Source organism: Nansenia antarctica, assembly GCF_963989245.1.
Source record: "Nansenia antarctica genome assembly, chromosome: 5".
In the NCBI taxonomy this organism is placed as follows: domain Eukaryota; kingdom Metazoa; phylum Chordata; class Actinopteri; order Argentiniformes; family Microstomatidae; genus Nansenia; species Nansenia antarctica.
The window spans coordinates 68,721,753-68,739,377 of record NC_137690.1 but is presented as its reverse complement, the minus strand read 5'-3'; the positions used below and the strand labels follow the sequence as shown (position 1 = coordinate 68,739,377).

The following is a 17,625-nucleotide window of genomic DNA, read 5'->3' as shown; positions in this document are numbered from 1 at the left end:
TGTTCTACTCATTCAGATTGGTATGATGAAAACTACGCTAGTAGCACCCCCAGGGTACCAAGACCTAACTCTTCAACCCGCCCGCTTCTCAGGCACCAGAACAGCAGGTCAGAACACTGACCCATTAGGCCAACATCCAGCTTCTAAAAGAAATATCCTAATTTCATCAAACCGTTAAGTTAAAAACACCAGTTTTTAGATTTTTAAAAATCTAATATTGTGCTTAAATTACAGACAATTCACCATTCTAATTGCAAAGAATGATTAAGTGGTACTAAACCGTATGTGGAATTAACAGAAGGGCTATTTTCCAGGAGCTACTTTCTCGACATACCCTCCTGTTTTGAGCTTCCTGTGATTGTTCGAGCATAAACTAAATCACCATGGGGGTTTCTCAACAGAGAGGATGAAAACACCAGGCTATGGCCTAGTTCTCTCTCTGTTAAACAACTGCAGAGCAAACTAGGAAAAGGGCTGACCTGGGAAAAGACATTGAGCCTTAACCATCGACGTTTACCACCTTTAAAAGGTCTTGAACACTCTACTGAGGGACTTGGCCTCATGAACATGCATAGTTTCACTGAATGAACTTGACCACAGTGAATACAAGATACTGTTTTCATCAGTACAGTATTTAAATGTGACATCTATGATGACAATGTCATTTCAGTTCCTGATGTACTGTATTCTGCTCATTACGGTCGTCCTTGGGGTTGAAGGCGAGGTATAACTACTAGCTAACTGTAACTCTTTTGTTATTTTTCTACATTTACTTGTTTTTTTATTAGTTGTTTTATTAGTTGTTTCGTAGATTTTCAGCAATTCTGTCAACGGTCAGGTTTGCACTTTGCATGATCAATCCATTTATGTTCTCAAATGGCAGCCATACCCCGAAAAAACAGTTGGTTGACACCTTTGGAAGCAAAATCATAAAATATTCACATATTCACACTTTTCATGCCATGACAAGGTTACAAAAACCAACACAAGCCCTGCGTTTCTATTCACCTACACCCTTGCAACTGTGAGCAGCATGGAGTTAATGAGGGGAAATGCAGAGCAGGGAGGGAACCGAGCCTTTGAGGGCCCTGGCCTCCCCACGTAATGACCAACAGGAACCAAGCCTTTGAGGGCCCTGGCCTCCCCATGTAATGACCAACAGGAGACAGGCCTTTGAGGGCCCTGGCCTCCCCATGTAATGACCAACAGGAACCAAGCCTTTGAGGCCTCAGCCTCCCCATGTAATGACCGGGGAGAGAAAGGAGAGCTTTGTTCACAGCAACACAAGCAGGTTCCTCTTTAATGACTTCATATGCATGCCAATCGCTTACACCATACAATCCCATCATGGGGCCATAACAAGGCTTTTACTGGAGAGGCCTGACCATGTGACTCAGCATCACGTGACATGACCTGAACACTAACGCACACGCGCGTATACACACACACACACACACACACACACACACACACACACACACACACACACACACACACACACACACCATGTGACACACACTAGAGCACACACACACACACACACGCACGTATACACACACACACACACACACACAATGTGACACACACTAGAGCGCACACACACACACACACACACACACACACACACACACACGCACACAATTGAGCCTAGGGAGTCCCGCTGGGAGCACTGGGGTCATTCTCATCTGAGGTCATGTAGGGTTTCAGAATGTGCAGAACCCTCACAGGGCATTGTGTGTGAGGAGAGTACTATTCACAGAGGACTGGTCTGTTGCCTTGATGCCCACAACACAATGTGGACACGCACCGTAAACATAATGGCAAATCCTCTGCAGTTCATGACGACAATGATGGATGGTTGGGGAGTTCCCTTCATCTAAACAAAATCTTCCATGGGCCCCCAAATCTAAATGTTACATGGCCTATCGTAAAGCTTGTTTCTTTTTAATCAACCCAGCTAGAATTAGCTTAGCCTATTGAGGTTAAGTCACTCAATAACAGGCAGCTAACTATCACTTCTCGTTGATTTCACTGATGCTGCCTGTCATGGTGGGGTTCTAAAGAGGATTCCTTCAGTAACTTTCCTCTAGTATACAATGTTCCACTGTCAAAGAGAATGACATACTCTGACTCTGGGTTAATTTTTAAGCAGAGATTAATATTTCATGATTGAACATTTTTATAAACTGCAGAGTGATGCTGTTCCCTTCAGAAGCTGAGTCTCTGCCCTACACATCAGCTAGAGTATGCACATCTCTCTGGCTGCTAAAAGCATAGTGACGGTATACTGCATTTCCAATCTTTCCCACTCCTAGCCTCTCCTGTGCACTCAATCAAATCATTCATCGATTAGCTCTACAGTCCAGCAGAACCCTTTTCACTGTACCATGTGCTTGAACAACATCATTGTATCAATTTGTGGAAAAAGTGTTGATCATGCTGTTCCTCCAACAGTCAGACTTCAAGGAACCTCATGAGTTCATTGTTCTTTTCAACAAAACTCGAAAGAAAACAAGAGTATTGCCCTACCCTTCCTACTCCTCCACAACATGCTACATCCAGAGCTGTGTCACTCAGAAATAGGAGAGAGAGAGAGACAGAGAGAGAGAGAGCGGGGCTGAGGCTGGGCTGAGAGGTGTCAGATGTCGGTAGGGACCAGTTGCTGGACTCTAATGGGAGGCCCTGGCAATGGCATGTCTCTCTCTGATGCTGCCAACAGCTGTGTCTCCTCAGACCCCTCACATTCCAAGAGCCCAGTCCAGAACCAAACTGGTCACCTGTGTAGATGACGGGCGGGACGGGGACAGTCTTTCTCAGAACATCCCCAGCTATGGCTACGACGATACCCATTTTGGACTTGCATACATGTGGTTAAGGGGTCAGAGAACTAATGCTGCGCTTTTAGGTTAGGTTTTTAGCTGATTTCCAAATGTTTTGCTGCTCATCAACTGCCTCATTTGTTTAACTGCCAGCTAAACGTATTAATAAATGGTTCCATAAACAGAACACGTTGGCCATGTTAGACAGCATACAGCCTGCTGTGTTTAAACTCACAAATCTCACATTAATTACAATCTCCCAAAAAAAACATAAAAAAACCTCTACAGCTACCTTCTGTAAAGAATATTGGATAATACTACAGTTACAGCATATACAGTTAAACAATACAGTATGCAGTATACAGTCCAGTATACAACATTAGTTCAAATCACCCCTACTACTACCACCATCCCTGTGTTCACAGAGCGAGTCCAAGGCAGGCCCCACCATGATTCAGCATCTTCCTCACCCCATTAGACCTCCTCTCCTCTCCTCTCCAATCCCACTGCTTGGCTTTGCAGTCTGGAGGCTATCCCACTGCATTAGAAGCACATCTGACTGACCTCTACTAAATAATAAATGCAGACATTTCCCCCCGCCCAAGACAAAGACAAGACACGCCACACACATCTCTTCTTTTGATACAGGGGTAGTAGTGTGTGCGTCTCAATTCTAAGATTGGTGTTGTTGTTGTTGTTGTTGTTGTTGTTGTTTTTGCGAATAACATTGGTCTGCAAGTCACAATGTAACCTTCAGCATGTGCATGAACCGATATCACTTGACTTCTTGAATACAATCTGATGGTTCAAGAACACATACGGGTGTTGATACACTGTCAAGTGTTTACATATTCCTGGCAGCAACCAACTCCAGCATTCAGAGAAGCATGAATAATGCATAGGTATGAAATACAAATACACCATACTATATATGTTGGCAGCCTAACAAAACGTCATACATTAGATGCAACAGTCAACTTTTATGAAAGGCTACTGCACGGCACACACACACACACACACACACACACACACACACACACACACACACACACACACACACACACACACACACACACACACACACACACACACACACACATACATACACATAGACATAGACATAGACATACACACATACACACACACACACACACACATACATACACATACACACACACACCCTGCTGACAAAAAATGTTCTTCCTAGTTCATAACAGGCACAACAGTGTTTTCGAGCCATGCACTCGATCAATAACACATTGTGTTCAAATGTGCAATCCATGTGTTGGGCTCGCGCAGAGAGGACATCAGATGCGCGATGAATGGAATCTCAAGAATCGTCTATCGGGGAAAACGTAGTGGTAGGGTTTCAAGGATGTTTCCAGCCACACACGAAAGAAAGACCCTGCCCTCTTTAGGACACTAAAGCATATATAACACACATTCTTCTTACCTCTCAAGACTTTAGTTGAATGTCAAACACAATTGTGTTGTAGTAGTACGCAGTATACGCGACTCCTGCTTTGGGTAATAGGGGAACTCAGCTCGAGCTCGCACACATTTGCAACTCTCCAAATCTTGCCTTTTAAATTCTCGGGGCTTCTCAGGCACAAATGATTCTTTTCTCAACTCTTCTCTCCTTAATAAACCTCCACTGAGCAAAGAATAACCCCCCGAATTCACGTACGTCCAGAAAAGTGACGCATGTTATGTTTGTCCGTTTTTTCTTTTCTTTAAAAAAATAATAATTAAAAGCAGCTCTTTTTCTTTTTCCCCGGTGACGTTCGATGAAAACGCTGCGCTGCGCTGTGCCTTTTTTCCCCCTTTGGCTAATCAGTGCGTATCAAAGTGGGTGTGGCTTGTATCAAAGTGGGAGTGGCTTAGACACTTAGTGGGAGTGGCCTGTATCAAAGTGGGCCTCACAGCGCAGTGCGCGAAGGACAGAGCCACTGGCTGGGCGGGGAGCGAATAACGAGAGAGAGAAGGCGGAGGATTTCCAAGAGAGGTTCGACGTGATTGGGTGACTACGAACACCCCCAGCCAATCATCTGCGTTGAAACAAACGGGGCCAGACTGTCTCGGGACAACCCACTCCCCCCCCCCCCCCCCGCGCAACTGTCGCAAAATGTTTACAATCGTGTAGCAGTTTATTTCGGTTTACGTTCGGCACTGCACTGAGAGAAATCAAGGGACACAGGGTTTGGACTTCTGATGGGGTTTCCCCCATTGAACGTGCCTGGTAAGGTATGTGACATCGATGTTAGTTTGTTTATCAGCTGTTTACGATTGAACACGTGGGAGTGTTTTGTAAGCATTAGAATGTTCTTAATCATTTCCAAAACGATTCAAAATTCTCGCTGTATAAAAGATCTGGCTTGCAAAACGCAATGCGACCCTACCTGCTTTGACCCAAAAAAATAAGCTTCCAGGTGACAGTAAAGATCGCATTGAAGTATAATGTTTATGCCACAGCTATATAATCAGCCAACAGTTGTTGTGAGCTAGTTGTCGAGAAATCACTTCCTGTTTTAGCATCCAAATGTTGAACATCAAAGCTTTTACACTCAGCAGTAGTCTAGGACTAGTATTGTCGGACTGCTAACTAGTTGGCCTAGATATGGCACTCAATTCAGCCAATATTAGTGCATAGTGCACTACAGAGAGTCGTGAGAACAGCACAGAAGATCACCGGCGCCCCCCTCCCCTCTCTGGAAGAGCTGTACAACACACGCTGTCTCAGGAAGGCCTCCAAGATCTCCAGGGACCCGACCCACCCTGGGCACGTACACTTTATCAGGCTGCCCTCGAATAGGAGGTACAGGACCCCGGCCGCTAAGACAAACAGACTGAAGAACTGCTTCTACCACAGGGCCGTCAAGGCCCTGAACACAGCAAAGGCCTAAGTTCTGGGCCCAGGACAGTCCGGACGGATTGTATGGCAGCTAGTGCTGAGGCACAAACATGTACATTTCAAGCCTGCAAACTGTGACACTTTAAAATAACGTGAAAAAATACTTTTGTGCAATATGACAACCCTAGTTGACTATCTGTGCAGTATAGTACAGTGGATTGTGTACATAGCCTTTATTTATGTAAACCAGCTCCTTACCTTCTTGTGATTTTATGCTTTTTCTAAAATGTTTTTTTTTTTTTCCCTTTCCTAACACCAGGGGAGCCACCCCTCCTAAATTTCGTTGTTTGGTACCTGTACTGTAGCAATGACAAATAAAGTCCATTCCATTCCATTCCATTCCATTCCATAGGCCTACTGGATCTCTTGGTCTTGCTCCATTAGGCTACCTCAAATCCTTAAACCTCTGTGTCTCTCTCCATGTCTTTCAGAACGACCCTATCCGCGCCCCATCCTGTCCACCGGGGAGAGCATGGATCCTGTGGTGTTGAGCTACCAGGACAGCCTCCTGCGACGCTCCGACGTGGCCTTACTGGAAGGACCCCACTGGCTCAACGACCAGGTCATCGGCTTCGCCTTCGAGTACTTCGCCGCGGACTGCTTCAAGGGGCTGGGAGAGAAGGCCGTCTTCATCAGCCCCGAAGTCACCCAGTTCATCAAGTGCGCTTCCTGCCAGGAGGAGCTAGCCCTGTTCCTGGAGCCCCTGGGGCTGACGGGCAGGCGCTGGGTCTTCCTGGCCGTCAACGACAACTCCAACCAGACCGCCGGAGGCTCCCACTGGAGCCTGCTGCTCTTCGGGCGGGACGGGGACGGGGGAGGAGGCCATTTCGCCCACTACGACTCCCAGAGCGGGGGGGGGAACTCGCTGCACGCCCGGCGCATCGCCGCTAAGCTGGAGCCTTTCCTGGGCGCCGGGAAGAACGCGGCGTTCGCGGAGGAGCCGTGCCCGTCTCAGCAGAACAGCTACGACTGCGGCATGTACGTCATCTGTAACGCGGAGGCGCTGTGTGAGAGAGCGACGGTGGAGGGGTCCCCCAGGCTCCCCGGCCAGACCATCACCCCAGCTTACATCACACAGAAGAGGGCTGAGTGGTGCAGACTGATCCAGAGACTGGCTAAAGATTGACTGACCCCCCTGCCCGTACCTGAATCGCAACGGAATTTAGACGAAACCACGACCATTTCCGCATATGATGTACACGATGCGTGAGGGAGGCGAGAGAGAGATGTTGATGCTGGATCATGGTTAGGGTTAGGGAAATGTATGCTAGCTATGGTTAGGGTTAGGATTAGGGTTACGGCCGAGAGCTGCGGTGTCCATAGCAACACAGCGGGCAACACGCACGTCATGCGGAAGTGGGCATGGTTTCGTCTAAACTGCAATTCGGGTAGTCGCCCCGCCCCCCCCCTCCCTCCTCAGCACTTAGCTGCTTTGCCTACAGTGACAACAGTCTATCTGCAAGTGACCCCTTACAGTACATATGCTACAGGAATTCATTGTAAAACCCTCCGTAATCTATATCATGCTACAACTACAAGATAATACCTATCACAGTTGATATGTAAAAAGAAATACAGATAATAATAATTAAGCAATGTTACAAATATTTCAGGCTTCATATGACAGTTGTTGGTAATATGTATTTAAGATGTCACAGTATGTAAACATTGCACCAGCATGCCTATCAACGTGGATCAACATTATCCTCATCAACATTATATTCCCTAGGGGAGTGTTGCAAGATATCTAGAAAATGGGGGAGATGCTTAACTTTAATTTATTGTTTTAATTGAATGTGGAAAGTGGTTAACATTTTACAGTGATTATTGCTCAGGGTCACTATGAACTATAATTGACAAAGAATGTGCATTCTGTGTTGTTGAATAAACAATAGCCTCACTGAAGAAAGGATTTGATACAAAACATAGGCCTACCTTTTAATGGTGAAGTTGCTTCAGTGTAAAACATTAGTTCCATGAAACCTCTAATTTATTTAGTCCATGGCTTAGTTTGTTAACAGCAATGGTCACACATCATCATCCTCTAGCATTACTTAGAATGAACCATCCAAGCAACAAAGAAAGTGCCATCTTATAATGGAGATTAGAAGACGTGGCAAGATAAGAAGTAAATACCATGTTAAGAAGAAGGGGATACAGTATTTTATTTATAATAAAAAATATATAATAAAGCAGAAATCTCTGAAATCTGACACATGGTCAAATGATTCATGACATGTTTTTATTTGTATTTATTTGGTTTATTAGCGGCAGATGCTGTGTAGCATGTGGGAAGTCTTACTGTGTAGCAGATCTGATGCCAGACTCTGGGTCCGATGCAAGTTTTTGGTAACCGATTAAATAACCTCACACCGTTGTGCATTATAACCGCAAAGGGGCCAACAGTCTTGTAGCTACAGTTTGCCTTACACACAGCACTCCAGATGAGGGGGGATGGCATCCCCCCTGAAATAAAAACATTCAAAATCATCCCCCTTCTAACGGCCATCCCCCCTTTCCATCCCTTATGTCATTTTATCAATGAACGTGGTATTACTGCTATTTCAACATTTAGTTTTGCGCATATTGAGTAAAATACTGTGGGCAAGGGGAGGGGCACGCACACATGCAATGACATTTTTACCAAGTCACTGACGCTGTGGGGATGCTAAAATTGTCCCTGCTTGAGTACTGCTTACACACATACTTAAACTGCTTTACGATTTAATATACTTCATATACCAGGGTATACACACCTACCCTACAACCAACATTACACTCATTCAAAATTACCCCTAGAGCTGCTTACCTCTGCTCTTTCTGTAAGTCCTTTGAGGACTCACACCGCTTGTACCATATTCTATTAAGCTCAAGGCTTCTAGAAACAGGAGAGGAAAAGGGAGGGCTATTCCCACAACTGTATCAGTCAATGGCAGAATCTGACCCTCTATAGGGCAGCATACATTTGAGCAGGGCTTACCTGACCGTGATCGGGTTATGGGCCATGCAGTGAAGCCAAGCTGAAACACTGTGGGCCATTCTCTCTGGTTGGATGGACAACGTGTTCCACAGACATCTCACACCTCCATTTTACTCCCAAGAAAGGGATTATGAATGAATGTTCAGACCATGATTATCTTTTCTGGCACACCGAACCAACCTTGTAACCCAAAAACACTCAGCTCCAATACTGGTGTACATAATCTCCCAGAACCAGACAGCGGGCCTCTGAATAAACTGTGCTGCAGTAATTCTGCAATACTGGGGGGGAGGGGGGGTTGGGGTGGGATTAGGCTGTCCATTACTGATGTACTATAGATCACGTGTCATCTATCACCTTTGAAATCAATATAAAGCAGTTTGAGACTTTCCAAAAATGCAAAAAGTAAACCTATTTCGCATGGAACGTGTCAAGTGGGTCATCATCACGGTTGATATTACAGTTTTTCTCAATTGCTAAAACACATTTCACTAAACTTTCACCCACAGGGGTGGGTTATGGCATATGATGTCCGAAATTTTACTAAAGTTCAGCCGCGAAGTTGTTGCACTGTTGTCCTATCGAGTTTTAAATAAAGGTTTGAAAAATGTACCGTATTCCCACATGTACAATACTGTACTGTATCACAACTCAATGCAAACACTACAGAGGATCCATTACACACAACAATACTCACTGAAAACAATGTTCCGGGTGTGATGTTTTTTGTGATTTATTTATGGAAACACACACACACACACACACACACACACACCACAATCATTTGCAACAAGTGTCTTACATTTTGAGTCGTTATGTTTAATGAATGAAGCCAGGTGTGTTCATTGTGTTCAAATGTTGCTGACTGTGGCAAGCATTTTGCATCACATGAGCTTTAATTTGAGAATTTGAGCAGAGTTTTTTGCAACTTGTGTTTTAGCAAGACAAAATGTGTTTAGATTTATGAGAAAAGGAGGATTGTGTTTTGTGAATTGTGTCTTCATGTGAAATGTGTTTATGGTTTTGGCAAATGGGAGCTAGTTTTATTAAATGTGTTTAGAGAACTGGTCATTTGGTTTAGAGAATTGGCTTTTGTGTTTTAGCAATTGGGAAAAACTGTAACGGAGGACACCTACAGTTAAGTCCACCGGTTGCAACTAACAAGACAATGAAATTAGAATTCATAGACAAACTAACAGACAAATCCCCCTGAGACCCATGGCAATTTGGCTGAAACACCCAAGATGGCCGCCAGTCAAGCCCACCCATAAAGGGCCCTAGCTTCATTTGAATGTGAATGTCTGTTGTTTGAATTCTTAATGATGTGGCTGTGCCAGCCATGCACTTGAGAATGTTTGAGAGCGGACACCGCCACCACCACCACCACCACCACCACCACCACCACCACCACCACGGCTTTCGGCTGAAGATTTATTCCCCTTGGAGCGGTGCCACCCTGGGGGACTACTTCCCCGGGCGTCCTGCGCCTGTCCGCACCCGACGGTCATATTTCACCACAAGTACCCAGACGTCTGTCCCATTAGGGTTTATTGCAGCACTGTCCTCATAAAACACACGGCGGCTGTACCACCCGCCACCCTGGAAGCACACTTCATTAGGAGAACAGAGCTCTCAGAGTAACAAGAGGAGAAGGAGACCGAGGAGGATTTGCCTGTAAATGAGACAAACACACACGCACAGACACAGATACAGACACACACAGGCGCACACACTCAGGCACTGAGGCACACACACACAGACACAAACAAACACAGTCGACTGCCAAATCCCTTCCTTGAACAGACCGGCTTATTTGCCAGTCATCCTGATGTGTGTTGTATGTAATGGATCACAGCGTCGGTTCTTTCCTGGGAATAATATCTTCGCCTCAGCATCTCAGGTGTTTCACATTAGCTGTTCCAGGCGGCCCTTTGGCTTGGAGAATGCACTACCTCACACACACATGCACATTTTATTACTATACATATACTCCACATTCATCTCAGACACGCATACACATGCATATTTATAGACAGACAGACACACACACACGCACGCACACACACACACACACACACACACACACACACACACACTGCTGTGAGAAGTTTGCCATTAGAGAGTGAACTTACAGCTCTGCATCACATTAGCGTAATAGATGGCACGTCTTTTTGCCCTTAAAAGACTCTCTTTAGCCAACTGGTGGAACTACACAACATCCTGGGAACTGTCTGAGAACATCTGAAACCAACTACAACAACCTGAGTCCATTTACACCAATGTGTGCGCAAATCAGTTTAAGGTGGGAAGAAACGGTGCTGCCAGATGTTGTTTTGGATTTTTTTAATGCCGAAGCCTACATTTCAAGCAACTTCTAGCAAGACAATATCATACTGTTTTCTAAGATGTAAGTATTTAAGCGACAGGCAAATGTCGTTCGAGATGATAATGTTAGAGCAGTGAGTCACCAAGCAACCTAGACACCTACAGTACATCTTTATATTTAGCCTTAGCTTAATGGACACAGATATATCCCTTTGCACATGGTTAGTACTGTATGTCATCGTGTCATAGACATCACACCATCAAAGTAAGTAACACCAGTTACAGTAGCTGTCTGACCGGAGACGTAGCAGTCTAGACAGTCAACACACTGTCAGTTAGTTAGTGTGTCAGTCTGGATACTGTCGCTATGGAGAGATGAGAGTCAGCACCAACCAATACCAGGCTCAGGGTAGAACAGTGTAACAGCGTGGAGTAGGTCAGTCAGTGCACTCGTGCATGAACACACACACACACCCCTAATGCTCTTTCCCTGTCAACACTCACTAGCATCGATGCTAGCATCAGGCCAAACATGGATTCAGCATTACAGCTTTCTGCCTGCCAGAGGAAGGAGAGAACGCCCTTCAACCTCCAACCTCCATTTTGAAAGATGTCCTTTCCCCCCCCACCCGTGTCTGTCGAGATCCTTTTCCATCTGTTTCGGATCTGTGTGTTTTTAGAGGTGGGTATCTATGGAAGTAGAACTGGTTGTTATTGCTGGAGGGGAAGACAGAGGAGATTAATGATCCTCCATTTGAGACTTTGTACATCAGTGTAGGAGAGAGAGGGTAGAGGAGTGACTAGAGGAGAGAGAGAGAGACACACAGAGAGAGAGAGACAGAGGGAGGGGAGAGAGAGAGAGAGAGAGAGAGAGAGAGAGAGAGAGAGACAGAGAGAGGGGCAGGGGCAGAGAGAGACAGAGAAGGGGGGGGGGGGTAGAGGAAAGTTAATTGACCCTCCTTCACCTTCCACATCAGGACGTCCAGACCGAGGGTGGTCTGGGGGGGGGGTGGGGGGGCGGGGTGCCTATGACTCAAGGTCAAGTTGACCTCTTTATCTGGCAGCCATGCAAATCGCCCCCTGGACCCACATCACCCCAAGGTCATGGTACCTCACGCAATGGCCTAGTTTCAACAGTACACGTGAGGCAGGTTGAATCAAAGCAGCTGTTTCTAACGTTCAACGGTAACGTTCAACAATCCTTGATCATGAAGGACAACTAGGCTAGGGGTATATTCCAAAAATGCATCACTATTAAAGTTTGTAATACATGTGTTAATATCTGGCAATCTGGGATTCAAATGTGGGATTTAAAATGTTTTCAGTAATATCTGAGGGATGGGGCTGGAGAAGCATAAGAAATATGATAGTAAATAATAATAAATATCATAATAAATTATAGTTTTAACACGATAGTGTTTCACGATTAAAGCTTATATTTTCGGTTCTGATAGGGTAAAACAGTTGAACTAAGCTCATGAGGCGTGTACAAGTTATATTCTTCAAGAATCAATGGCTCTACTCGGCATATCATTAATTTAAAAGTTGTGTTGCATTTATGAAGTATGAAATATGGATATGAATCTAGGCTTTCCATTTCATTGCTTTCCTGATGCTTTGGCCTCTCTCCAAAATTCAAGCTTTCACCATGGGGGGAAATTACAGATCATATTCCTTTCCTGTGTAATGTGGATAATTACTGTAACTTTAAGGGCAGCATGTTCATAGTCATGCAACCGACAGCCTGCGTCCTCAGAGGGACATTCCTGAACAGACACAACATGCCTCCTATAGGAGTAATGGGCCCGTCTCAGCTGTAGGCTGTCTGACCATCTGCTTCAACCTGACCTCTCCCTCTCCCTCTCCCTCTCCCTCTCCCTCTCCCTCTCCCTCTCCCTCTGCACACGTACGCACACAGGCACCCAGGCGCGCGCACACACACACACACACACAGAGAGAGAGAGAGAGAGAGAGAGAGAGAGACAGACACACACACACACAGAGAGAGAGAGAGAGAGAGAGAGAGAGAGACACAGACACACACACAGAGAGAGAGAGAGAGAGAGAGAGAGAGAGAGAGACACACAGACACACACAGAGAGAGAGAGAGAGAGACACAGACACACACACAGAGAGAGAGAGAGAGAGAGAGAGAGAGAGAGAGAGACACACAGACACACACACACACACACACACACACACAGAGAGAGAGAGAGAGAGAGAGACAGACACACACACACACACAGAGAGAGAGAGAGACAGACACACAGAGAGAGAGAGTGAGAGAGACACACACACACACACACACACACACACACACACAGAGAGAGAGACAGACACACAGAGAGAGAGAGTGAGAGAGACACACACACACACACACACACACACACACACACAGAGAGAGAGAGAGACACAGACACACAGACAGACACACAGACACACACACACACACACACGGTGTGCCTTCCCAGTCACCAGATCTGAATCGAACACCTTTGGGATGTGGTAGAACAGCAGATGAGATTCACAGCTTGGAAGTGCACCTGAAAAATCGTATTTGGAATTGCGTGATGCAATCATGTCATCATGGACCAGAATCTCAAAGGAGATTCTTTCCTCCAACATCTTGTGGAATCAATGCCACGACAAAATTGAAGCTTTTTTTGAGAACGAAGGGAAGCCCTACCCAGTATTAGAATAGTGTTCCTAATAAAGTGTCCAGTGAGTGTACTTGATAATTGTTGGTCTGGTCTCATGAAAGGCCCCTGGGCTTAAGTGTAGCCTATATTAGCCATGCCTATCAACCCCTGTGAGTCGAGCTAGTCTGTTCAGCGACTGGCTAATTAGCTGGGAGCATTCCTGACATAGTTCAAGAGAGTGTCAGGGCAAGACTACTGGAACCTCTTAACCAGGTGTCCCTCTCCAGCCACTCACCGCCGGACTGTGGGAACCAGTCTGTCACCTGTCAATCACTTTGGCTCGTCACGATAATGAGGTGCCGTGGTCTGTCGAGGGCCCACAACTTAGGGCTCATAACGGTTCGTATCTTCGGCAGATTGTGAAACGTGAGCCCACATGGTGTTAAAGCTTCCTGAATAAAGTGGAAGTTAATGGTAAATCAATATTCAATAACAATATCATTAATAATATATATATATATATATAAAAGTCATGATAAAATTGCTTTCATATATTTCGAATGAAAATAAAAGTGGAACGTCACTGGAGACACCTAGACAAACGTGCAACGCTGTAACACTGACATGATACAGCAGATATTTCGCTGTCTAACTTGGTTGGTTAGATCGATAGATAGATAGATAGATTGATAGATCGATCGATAAATGGATGTTTCTTTCCCTCCTACACAGATGAGGACAGGGCTGTTGAATCAATCATCCAGACCTCTTACTCATCGCCCTCCTTACTCTGCCACCCCGCACTGCCTCTCACACCAATCAGATGAAGCCATTTAAGCTGCTTGTGTTGTCCCCCAACCTCTCTCCATTGGCTACTCACGTAGTGTCAGAGGCCATAACCCCTAACCCTCGTCTTTCCAGCCACCGAGTGTCCAGTTGCCAGAGAGGTCACTGCAGACACATCTACGGCCCCTAAAGAGGATCTGCCGGCTTATGAAAATCTCCCCTCAGGAAGTTGCTGCTTCCGAGCTTGCCATGCGGTCATGAAGAAGAATGGGAAGGAATGTTTTACTTCAGCAATCAGTCAGTCAATTGTTGGAATTTGGTATTTCTTTGCTCTAGGCAAATGTCTACAAACTGTCACTGAAGACAGGTGAGATCTCCACTGTGTGCAACAGGTGCCAGAGGACATGACGGGCATATCCACCACAGCATGCAAAGAGGATATGCCAACCTATGAAAATCCTCACTCACTGCCGTCTCCAAGCCGCAGCATGAGCCTCGCAGTTGCTGCAAACAGCCACTAGAGGCAGTAGAGGGCTCTAACAAGTGTGCAGTTGCAGTTGTGTGCATTCCACTGTCCAATCGAGAGGATGTGTCAGCTGAGGGAAAAAACGTAGGCTACCTCCAAAATGTCACCCCCTACAAACAGCAGCAGAGAGTGTGACAGAGTGCACGTCTAGTGTGAACAGAGAGGATCTGCAGGTCATTTACAAGTCCTATTCCAACACTGCTTCCAGCTCCAAGCCAGCCAGCCAGCCACACAACCACAATGACACTCTCAAGCAGTCACAGCATGCTCCAGAGGGTGCCCCCAGAAAGTGCCTTCAGAATGCTCAGTGAACACCAAATCACTGCATCCGACCAGGGCCGGCCGCTGGCATAAGCAGTCTTATGCGGTTGCTTAGGGCCACAAGGGGCCACACTTTTGCCGTCGATGTACCGCAAGCTACCACCCGTCAATCAAAAACTCCACCCCCCCCCCATCAACGAAACACCCGTCAATGGGAAAATCTGCTAGCACCCCCCCCCCCACCCGTCAAGGAAATACCCGTCATTCAAAAACTGCGCTAGCACATCTGCTGATAGTTTGGCTGATAGTGAAAATGAGGAGGGGAGAAAGGAGACTAAGGGTGGTGAGAGTAGGGACCAACAGAAGAGAGGGGGCATTAAAACGGATGGAGAGAGATAGAGTAAATTCCCAGAGGGCTAATGTGATGTTGCCAGTAATCCGAGGGATGAAGATGAAAGATAAAGAGCCGAATAATCTTATGGGGGCGGAAAGAAAAAGGAAGCTCAGGAAAGAAAAAAAACAGACAAGGCAGATAAAAGATAAAAGGCAACGGGGGAGCTAGTGAAGCAGCAGAAGGCCATAAAACAAACAGAGAGAACGAGAGAGATCTGTGAGGACTTAAAAAGAAGGGAGAAGGATGGAGCAAAGTTCCTTGAGATGGAGAGAAAGAAAGGAGAAATTTAAAAAGCAGGAGACAACTGAGAGAATTGGAGCTGAAAGAAAACAATGATGTGGTGAACAAAGAGAAAAATAAAGAAAGAGAGTATGAAAAGGGAGGAACAGGCGCTGAAAGAGAAGAAACTCTAGCTGCTAGAGTTTCTTCTCTAGCAGAACAAGGAAGAAGGAAGTGGACGAGGAGATAGGATGTAGAGAAAAATAGGCTGACTAAGAAATACTTCCCTATGAGCCTTTAGGACATTATTGAACCTGATAGTTGGATAAAAAATATCAATTATTTGTTATACTCTTTTTGTGAAGGTTTATTGTACTATGGAAAGCAAATGCAATGTTGAGAAATGGTTGGCCACTGTGACTACAGGGTTGGGTTAGTGCATGTCTCCACCTTGTGGCAAGAATAGGGACTGCAGTTTCATTCCAGGCAACACGACCTCCAAATGTCAGGGCGGACACTGAGCTGGTCAAATAGACATTTTATTGCATTCTTTTAAAAGAAAGAGACAATATGCAGATTTAGATACAGTTCCGTATACTATGATTGTCAGTCTTATTATGTTTTAAGTCATTGGACCTTTTTGACAGATGCATTGCCATCAATAATGCCTGTTGACAACATGTACTGAACGTTATTGTCAACAGATGTTGTCAACAATAGTTTTAAACATATCTAGACATTGTTTGCATACAAAGACACAAAATAACAGTACATTTCAAGTTTGATAAGGTAAGACAGTAGAACTGAAGTCATTATGCAATTGTTTTATTAGACAAATATAAATATCAGGAATTGAAATGATTATTGAACAGCATTATCTGAGGTCCCAGTTTGTGCCTTGAATATATAATCCATTTACCAGGAAGCACTCATCCCCCATTCCCCAAACCGTGGAGCCCAGAAGAGAGGGCTCGGAACGCGTACACGCACGCAGGACGTCCAACAGGGTCCTCACATGCGACTGGAACAGCTGGAAGGTAGGTTAAACACACACACTATACTTATTACATATTGTAACACACACGTTGACTAAAAAAACGAACACATTATTTATTTTATTTTTTAAGTACTCAAGACATACCCTTGTTTTGGAGTCTGCCCCTATCAGTCGTGTGATTGGTCTCATGTTTTTTGTCTTGGGAATGAAGCGGAGGCGGGATATGACGGTGGTTTTTGGAAGGGACGCTACCTGGGCCGGGGTCAACTCCTCCACCTGACCCTTGAGGATGTGACCTCTAAGAACCAGGTCACACCAATTAGTGAGGCACTTGTCTCAGAGTGAGAATGAGAAGCTATAACTGTACTGCATTCCGTGTGTGTGTGTGTGTGTGTGTGTGTGTGTGTGTGTGTGTGTGTACCTGAAAGCCAGATCCTGTAGTTTGGCCCAGACCTCCTGTCTGTAGAATCTCAGGGCGTTCTTCTGTCCCATACACTCTGTGACGTAGAACAAGGCCCTGACCAGGCCTAGCACGTAGCCATCCAGCAGCCAGGCCAGGAACTGTCCTAGCACCCGCGTCCGATATGCAAGCTCACTGGGTGGGCAGCGACCTGGGTCACGAGAGGTAGTGTAAACAATATGGGTAAAGGCATCTGATCTCATTATGTCATATCTACAAGAAGTGCCAGGGGTAGTTACAAGAGCTTGATTTCAGACTATGCATTAGTGGATGAGACAGTCTGGGCAGAGAGGGTACGTGATGAGAAA

General features: G+C 45.5%; 1 protein-coding gene and 1 pseudogene across 2 annotated transcripts in view; one reads left to right on the top strand and one right to left on the bottom strand.

The window, feature by feature from the left end:
• The first annotated feature begins 4,992 nt into the window (after window positions 1-4,992).
• Window positions 4,993-7,878, top strand: senp8 (SUMO peptidase family member, NEDD8 specific). The gene is made up of 2 exons (XM_080533085.1): window positions 4,993-5,063; window positions 6,162-7,878. The coding sequence occupies exon 2, from the start codon at window positions 6,203-6,205 to the stop codon at window positions 6,854-6,856; it is 654 nt and encodes a 217-aa protein (XP_080389211.1). The 5' UTR covers window positions 4,993-5,063; window positions 6,162-6,202; the 3' UTR covers window positions 6,857-7,878.
• A 2,296-nt stretch (window positions 7,879-10,174) lies between these two features.
• LOC308158293 (telomerase reverse transcriptase-like) overlaps window positions 10,175-17,625 on the bottom strand; it is a 33,847-nt pseudogene continuing 26,396 nt past the window's right edge. Inside the window, exons 4-7 of the transcript in view lie at window positions 17,279-17,468; window positions 17,002-17,155; window positions 16,780-16,890; window positions 10,175-10,309 (exon numbers count right to left, since the gene is read on the bottom strand). The product of the transcript in view is annotated as a telomerase reverse transcriptase-like (transcript). The remainder of the gene's footprint in view (window positions 10,310-16,779; window positions 16,891-17,001; window positions 17,156-17,278; window positions 17,469-17,625) is intronic.

Excerpts from the sequence above, each read along its gene's own strand:
- senp8 (XM_080533085.1), top strand. The coding sequence starts at position 6,203 with ATGGATCCTGTGGTGTTGAGCTACCAGGACAGCCTCCTGCGACGCTCC.